The following is an 8,644-nucleotide window of genomic DNA, read 5'->3' on the forward strand; positions in this document are numbered from 1 at the left end:
ATGTAAGTCCACCTTGTGATTCTAGCAATATCACTTTAAACTACTGAGTCTATCCAAGAGCACGTCAAGACCTGACATTCAAGAACCTTAGAATCATCCCACTTGATCATGCAGCTTAGCATATGGGAGTCTTTGTTCAAGAGAGGATAGAATACTTAGTATTTTATTCTGTGTTGCATAGTGCGTAAAAACACCATCAACAGACATTAAATCTGATTTCTTTCTTTAATTTTGTTATTGTTTTAGTACTTGTGGCATTTAAGTACAACTAAAAGGATCTCAAGTCAGCTATAGAGAGGATTATGGTGTTTATTCTTTTTAATTTGGGATCTGTATTCTGTTTTGAAGTTTGTGAGTTCGTTTAAAGCTGTTGGTAAGCATCAAGGATGCCCTTTATTCCTAATGGGAAAATTACACGAGTTCTTGAACTCAATGGGTCAGTGGGACACATCATTTATGAGTTATTTGGAAAAACTGACAATGGCATCTGTAGAGGGTGAAGGCATATTTGGTGTAAACATTAGGGAAAGGAAATGAAGTTTGTAGCATTGATGAAGAACAGCAAAGTTGTCAGGGAGGAACAAAGAGGCGAGGGAAAATTACCCCCTTTAGCTCTCTTGCTTCAGCCTCAAATTTATTTGAAATGAGGTTACAAACAGATGTTATGTCTAGAAGGGACGAGGAAGAGAAATTGTCTCATAAGAGGTGAATTCTGTGACATTGGCACATACCCCTTTTGGGCAGGAGGGCAAGGCCAAAAGGTGGCCGATACAATTGTAGCAAGGTATTTTTATGAGAACAAGATTTCATGGAGTGTGGCTCACTTCCCTCAATATCAGGATACGATTTCTACCATTAATAGTGATCATCTTGTATACAGCCCAGACCAAAAGTTTTTGAGAATTTTCATATTCTCATTCTCCTTATGCACTCTTACATACATCTTGATGATGGATCATAGAATGTAATCCGAAATGTTGATGCAAAAAAATCTCACACAATCAAACCTAGAAGCAGCAAATCATCAATTTTTGTATTGCCTTCATTGATAAGGAGAAGACCCACCTGGAGAATGAACTGGCAATATCAAGTTGACAGGGTCTGTCAATGGGTGTAGAATTGTACTGGATAGTTGGATTAATACCCAAAACTGTCACATCTTGAATGTAGTAATGACTTCTAAAGCCAGTCCTCATTCCTTAAGGACAGTTTATTGTTTGTGGCAAGGGAACATGTAGTTATTAGAGGAAAAAAAAGTTATTAATTTATTGCCATTGAGGAGGTGGAAGTATCAAATGTTGTCAAAAATTATATATGCAGTGTCAGTTTTGCAAAGGAACTAGTTTGTTCATTATGACAAAAATACAAGGATATATTTTGCATACCATTCTATGTGCATGCATTGAATAAAGTATTAAAAAACATTAACAAATCTGATTGTATCATTAAGCTGATTGAAAATGAAAGGAAAAATGATATGTTCATAGGTACTCATCACTAGTCACAAGCCATTTATTGGAGATTTACCAAGAGGGGATTCCTTAAATTTATTGATCTTTTACAATGCTTCTGGATTCTCAAATGGGCAATATGTTCCACTGCAGTTTGTAATGCTTGGGCAGCCTGGAAGCAATCTTCAACAAGGGTTGTAATTTTTGTGAGATTGTTGATAAACGCTAACATGATGTGAATTTTGTGGTTGATTCTGTGAGCCTGTTTGTGAGATGGTTTGTGGATGTAAATAGGTTGTGCAAGGGGGAAATTTAGGCAAGCATTGGCTTTACATGGGAAACCAAAATATAAGACATAGCAGGGATCCTTAAAAATATACCTTAGTAAAGGCCACCAAACATTGTGGAAGAAATGATGTATGAAGAAGTGAGCTAATATATTGATTTTAATGGTAAGATGATTTTGTTACCAACTCTTTTGTAATAACAGGGATATTGATGACAAATGAATTCTTTGCAGTGGAGAAGAATATTCATGGCATTGGAGAAGATGCATCTATTATCAATAGACAATGTTTACAAATTTTTCATTGACATGCCATGTTTCACAAAGTTAAAGTCCTATATGATAGGTGTGCTCAGAAGAATACAACAAATTAGTTACAGCTCCAAGAAGGGAATGCTCTTGAATTGTAGATATTAGTTATATTGGTCATTTTCACAAGCACTCATATCTTCTGTTTGTGAGAGAAAGTGGAATACTTACAGTTTCATTCATTGATTGAAGAGGAACCAGTTTGGGTCAAATAAGCCAAAGGACCATATATATACTCACAATACCTATTCACTTTTGTTGGGTATATAACCAACATACTTGCATGACCCTTAAGAAAATTGGGATCAATTTACAACTAGCACAGCTGTGTTATGCATGGACAATGATGAGGGTGAACCAAATTGTCATGACCCCGATAAACTCATAATGAATATAATAAAGACAGCAATCTACATTCAAGGACAGCAGTTATAGAATAAAGAACAGTGAGTGCAAAGAAGTGATCATAAAATGAAGATAAAGCAGTGATGATGAAGGAGTAATTAGACAATGAAGACAGCAATCTTAATAGCAATTTAAGGTGGTGATCTGGAAAGGTTAAGATATAATTAAAATAAATATGAAGTACATGGAAGAGACACGATTCTTGGAATACGTAAAGGAATTGCTTAAGGGACACAACCCCCATGCAAGTTAAGAAGATATAAGATGAGGAAAGGATCATTCCAAGGGGGGGAACAATTCAAGGGAAAGAAGCATTGAAGAGGAACATAACAAAAATAAGTATTTAAACTGCAAACAAGCAACTGAATAAAATAAGAGAATTAGACAGAAAATCAATGGATTTTAACTGACTATCTGATCTGAGTGTCTTAACTGATTATTTTATTTCAGAATTACGAAGGGAAAGTCAGCAGACTATGAAAGGTGCTTGGTATGATGCTTGATAATCTTTATCATGTTGATTCATTCATCATTAAATAATGCATAGTATTTAACATATCATTTCTAATGTTATCATTCCTACTATTATTGTTAATATATATAGGTGCATAATTAATTATCATAAAGATTCCTCTAAAGCTTTCATCCAATCTGCCATCCCATTATGGAGGGGAGAAAGTACATATGGGGGATGCAAGTAGCTAGGGATCCATTCAGGTAGCTAGGCCTCCAAGTGGGGCTGGGAGGCCAAATAGCGGGTGTCATTCCGTTCTCCTGGGTTTGATGTAACAGCTTGAGGTGCCTTGTATGATCTCCCAAGGAGCTCCATAATGTGGATGGGTTGTTTGTCAAAACTTGATATAGAATACATATAAGGGATGCAAGTAGCACAAAGTTCCATTCAAGTAGAGCAACCTTGAGTGGGGCTGGGAGGCGGAATGGCGAGTGCCATTCCATGCTCCTGGGCTTGATGTATAGGCTCGAGGCGCCTAATATGATATTCTAGGGACTCCATAATTTAGATGGTGTTGATTTTTGTTTGTCATTGATGTCAAGGTTCTGAGATTAAGTTTAATGTGTGCTTTTTCTGTCTGCACACTTTCTTGTTTACTTAACAATTTATCACTTAAGACTGACTTGTACAATTGAGCCTGTTTGTTGACTACTCTGTGTGTACAGAATTTGTCTCTGAAAGTGCAATCTTTTGTGTGGAATGAATCTCAAAGTAAAATGTCTTCTTATATCAAGCTGTTGATTTTGTTTTGGTAGCTCTGTGTTTTTATTCGTCGCTTCTATCTCTTTGTTGAATTCACTGCTGAGGTAGCACGAACTTTCTCCTGTGTGCTTTGTTCGGTTTTGGCTGTATTGTGAGGATTGTAACTGGTATCAAACTTTTAGGAGTATGTGGCAGTCTTTACACAGCTTATTATGTGGCGTTTTTGTTATCTTTGGAGTTACGGTAGTCTCTTTGAGCTGCTTTTGGGCAAAAGACGAGTTATGTTATTGATTTTTCTGAGTGCATCTATCTACCGGTTGGTATTGTGGTTTTGGCATGGATTTTTAAATTGATTCGAACCACTGCCTGCATGAGTTGGTTTTGTTTTCTTATTTGCAGAGTCGGTGGTTGCAGCTTGTTTGATATGTTCAGATAATGTCTTCATCAGATGCGATGTGCATCCTATGTTACGTGGTGGTTGTGGAGTTTTGGTTCTCTGCCATTCTTGACATCTGCTGAATGAGTTTTGTCGTTTTGAGTGGTTTCTTTCCTGTGGGTGTCTGAAGATTCATGCAGCTATCATGTGCGTTTTTTTTGGTAGAAACGTTTTTCCTGTGTTACCTCTGGAGAAAATCATTTGCTCTGAAATTCTTCTGGTCGACAAAGCACATATTTGGACGACTTTTCTTTGTCAGGTGGATGGCTGTCAAATTAATTGTTGACACCTGTTAATTACTTTGTATGCATTCAAGAGTATATTTTTTTTCAGGGTATTCTTGAAATCGTTTTTCTTGGAGACAGGCATGATAAGTTTTTTTTTGTAAGTGTGTATAAGGGTGTGTTGCGGTGTTGTGAAGTTGAGAATTTTACTTCAAATATCATGTTGAATTTGATAGTGTGGTTTTGATATTTGAAAAAGAACCTTCAATAATAGGTTTGATTTTCTGGTTCAGAAAATGGTTGGGTTTGACTGGTCTGAAAAATGTGTTCCACCAGGCGAGATTGTGTGTGTAGTCGATTATTATCATTTTGATGTGGATAGAAATGCAAAGAGTTAGAGCTTAGTTTTTTTTTTGTTTGTTAAGTGTATCGAGCTAAAATTTCTGAATGCACATTTATGCTAGAGAAATCTGCATTTGTTCAGACTGTGATTTTACATGTTTTTCTTAAGCCTGTAAGTGCAGAGACTTGTAAGTTAGAAGAGGAGCCTAAAGATTTAAAATCAGGAGCTGTGAGTCTGATTACATCTGTGCTGCAAAACTCCAGGAATATGATTCTTTTCAGTTGAAGTACTGTGACCAACAGAAGATTTCAAATGTGCCGAGACTTAGTTTGTCAGTGTATTAAGTTGTATGAGTTTCACTTATATCTGAGTGAAACATTGAGCTTGCAGAGTCATTAAATTTCTTCTATCATCTCTTTGTATGTTTTGAGTTGGTGCTCTTTCAGGTTGAAGCCTTTGTATCGAGTTGGTGTTCTATTTCTGAGTTGTAGCTCAGTTTTGTATTGGGGTTGGAGCGAGCCCTTTTGTTACAGTGCCGTGGTTTTTTACCCAGTTGGGTTTTCCATGAGATAAACCTTGTATTCTTCATGTGTTAAATATTTCACCTCTTCTTTTTAGTTCTATTTGATTGATAATATTACTAAGATACTGATTAACCCCCCCCCCCCCACCTCTCCCCCTCCCTCTCTCAGTATCTTTAATTTGATTCTCAGATGGATTGTTAGGGAAAGTATTATTGAATCTCACATGCACATTATGTAATTTATAATGATGATTAAGATAATGTTCCTAACCTTAATAGGAAGGATCGATTTTATATCTAACATGATGGAGGGGTTTCAATCAGGATCTAATTGGTAAATGATATCTCTAATTCATTTCTTACCTTACTCAGAATTGTGATTTTAGGGCAAAAACTAGGGTATTTACAGAAGGGGACTTTACAAATGGTATCAAAGCCTTGATCCTGCTAGCCTATAGGGTAAAGATGAAAGCATTTTAATTTTTAGTCAATAAGGAGGATCTAAAAATACGTATTTTGTGTATGCTGTGTCTGCATATATCCATGTGTATACTTTGTGTTTTTATGTGTATGCTCTGTGTTTGGTTCTTACTTGATGTGTTTCCAGTACGTCTCATCATGAAATTTGTATTTTTGGTTGATCTAGAATATGAGAATAACTAGAGTGGACCAAAAAGATATGAATTGCAATTGAAGTCATAAATGTGTGTCATGTTTCTAAATCCTCATCTTAATAAGTTCTCACCTTTGAGAGATATCCACAATATTGCACAAACATTGGGACAACCTAATCAGTTACAAAGTGATGCATGGGGGTCTGTTGTTATGAGTTGGTTCAAAATTGCAATTAAAGTTGCACAATTATACCATAAGTTGATTTGGATAAGCAAATTTAGGGACGAACGGACTGTCATGACCCCGATAAAGTCATAATGAATATAATAACAGTACTCTTTGTGAAAATTGTCTTAATAAGACTTCATAAATTTTGAACAAATAAAGACAGCAATTGTGATTTTAGGGCAAAAACTAGGGCATTTACAAAAGTAGACATTACACAAATGGTCTCATCAAGTCTAATTCCAGTTCGATTTCCACTAAATGCAATTCAGATAGAGGTCAAGAGAAATAAATGTTTGGAGAGCCTCTTAATATGGGATATAAAGGATGCAGGATCATCCAATGAGGGAGACGGGCCCAAATTTGATGTGTGAATTTAACCATTTTGCCCCCTTCGAATTTAAACAATTCCCTCGTTACTTGAAAAGAATATATCGTCAACATTCTTTAGTTCTAAATATCAATCAAAATCTTTTCAATTACATGCAAAAACAACATGTTTTCCCCTTAATATCATACATACTTAGACAGTTCATGGCTACTATAATCATATGATCAAGTGCTCATTAACTGCAACACATATCTTTCTCCATATGCATGTACCTTATTGCAAAATTTGCATCAAATGTGATTTTATTTGGGATCAATTGCAGTTCTTGTCAATTGATTAGGGAACAAATGTTAGGCTTATAAATAAGGTTTTCAATTCAATTCCGGCACATTGGTTGATACTTTATGTGCTTGTCAACTTTAGTTTCAATATAATGTCTTGTTTTCTGTCTCTTTTCCCTTGTGTGTTGTTTTGACCAAGGAATTTGTGGGCAAAAAATTAGATTGGTTGTTGAATCTGAATGACACATTTGTCCATATATGAACTTGATATTTCCTATGTATATGAGTCAAGAAATTCAAGTTTGTGTACATAAATATGCCGCAAGAAGTGAAAGATTCAAAGTGATCAAGTTGTGTAGGGTCAGCTTCTAACAATACAATTTTTTAGGTCTTGTTGTATATTGGAAGAATGCTGTTCTACTTCTAGATATAGAACCAGAAAGTATTTCCAGAATTCATTGTTTTAAAGTTGGTTCTTTTGGATTAATGTTTTCAACTGACTTGAGCATTGAATTATTCACACATGCAGGAAGAATTAGAAGAACTGGATAAAACTGACAAAGCTACATCACCTTGCAAGGAGTATGTGATTCATGACTTACTTGCTAGTTCTGATTCAGATTCCAGATTTACATCATTTGCTTCAATTTCCTATGTGAAATCATTGAATGATAGATTTTTGGTTTCTTCTTGCAGAATGGTTCAGATGATTGAGAGCACACCAGATCCTCTTCTTCCTATGTAAGAACTTGTATTTCCATGAGCATTATGGCGTTATATATAACAATTCACTAATATGGGAAAATGGAAAATCTAAATTTACTTGTTTTACCTGGAAGTTCATTGCAAAAAGAACTGAGATTTATGAATATGGCAATTATCTTACTTTGTTTGCAGCACCAAAGGCCCATCAAACCCAATATGGGATCGATGGTTTGAGGGACCAGTAGAGTCTGATTCCTGCAGATGTTGGATATTTTGAAGCTTACCTAAGTTTGGACCATGGAATTCCCTTCATTTGATTATGGAACCATTGCAGGAGATTTGTCTAATTGAGAGTTTATTTTGAGCATTGATTGAGAGTTGCTTCCGTGCATCTACCTGATTTCTTTACCCAGTTTTCTTGTGCCAAAAAATCAAGATGATACCACCTTGAGGCATCAATGTTGTCAGGACATAAATTTCTTCCTTTTCATGCTTCCCTCATGTAATATCAGGTATCTGAGAAATAACAATACAGGGAATCAAACTATTGCTGAGTTGCCTCTTGCTAATCAATTGGAAATTCATTGATATTCTCAAATTGCCTCATCATAATAAAATGCTCTCATACTCATCTTGTAGGGGGAATATGTTGTTTCTATTAGTTTTGTTGAACATGCTGTAGCTTTTACACTGCAGAATGGCTTATTATATCTGAATCAACAATGCTTTCTTTTTTCTATGTACAACTCTATGACAATGTACAACATATGCACAACCTTGTGCTATGTTTAGCGCAAACAAAAATTACACCGCTACAATGCTAACAATATAAACCATTGCAGGCATTATTACAAACAAAGCTATATGTCAATACAGCTTAATATACAAAAATAATTTTGGATACTTTATTTGCAACCGAATATAAAAACTTTACTAATTTCTGAAAGCAACACAATGAACTCTGAAACAACACTTATGAAATTGCTATTCCTCTTACAAAATGGAAACATGCTGTAAGTTCAGTAGTACCATGAGGTTACAGCATGATCAATTGAATAGGATAATCGGACCTCAAAATTTGCTGCTGGTCTTATGAAAGGTTGAACTGTTGAGACTAAACTGGGGCTGCAAGTTTAGGACAAACTCACCGTTGAAGCTTGATGAAAACCTTTATGGTGAGAATTCTGAAACCTGTAGGTGCTACTTGCAGTCTCCCCATTCAGGTCCAGGAAGTCCTTTATTGGCTGTAACATTGAACTGGAAGTTGCTGATTTCCGTTGCAAACCGATCTGCT

General features: G+C 35.6%; 1 protein-coding gene across 1 annotated transcript in view; it reads left to right on the forward strand.

Moving 5' to 3' along the window:
- Positions 1–8,089, forward strand: part of LOC131056387 (guanine nucleotide-binding protein subunit gamma 1) — a 52,852-nt gene extending 44,763 nt beyond the window's left edge. The window contains exons 2-4 of the mRNA XM_057990757.2: positions 7,175–7,227; positions 7,342–7,386; positions 7,543–8,089. Coding sequence (XP_057846740.1) covers positions 7,175–7,227; positions 7,342–7,386; positions 7,543–7,627 — 183 coding nt within the window. The 3' untranslated portion in view covers positions 7,628–8,089. The remainder of the gene's footprint in view (positions 1–7,174; positions 7,228–7,341; positions 7,387–7,542) is intronic.
- The last annotated feature ends 555 nt before the right edge of the window (positions 8,090–8,644 follow it).

The sequence above is a fragment of the Cryptomeria japonica genome, chromosome 7 (genome assembly GCF_030272615.1).
Source record: "Cryptomeria japonica chromosome 7, Sugi_1.0, whole genome shotgun sequence".
In the NCBI taxonomy this organism is placed as follows: Eukaryota; Viridiplantae; Streptophyta; class Pinopsida; order Cupressales; family Cupressaceae; genus Cryptomeria; species Cryptomeria japonica.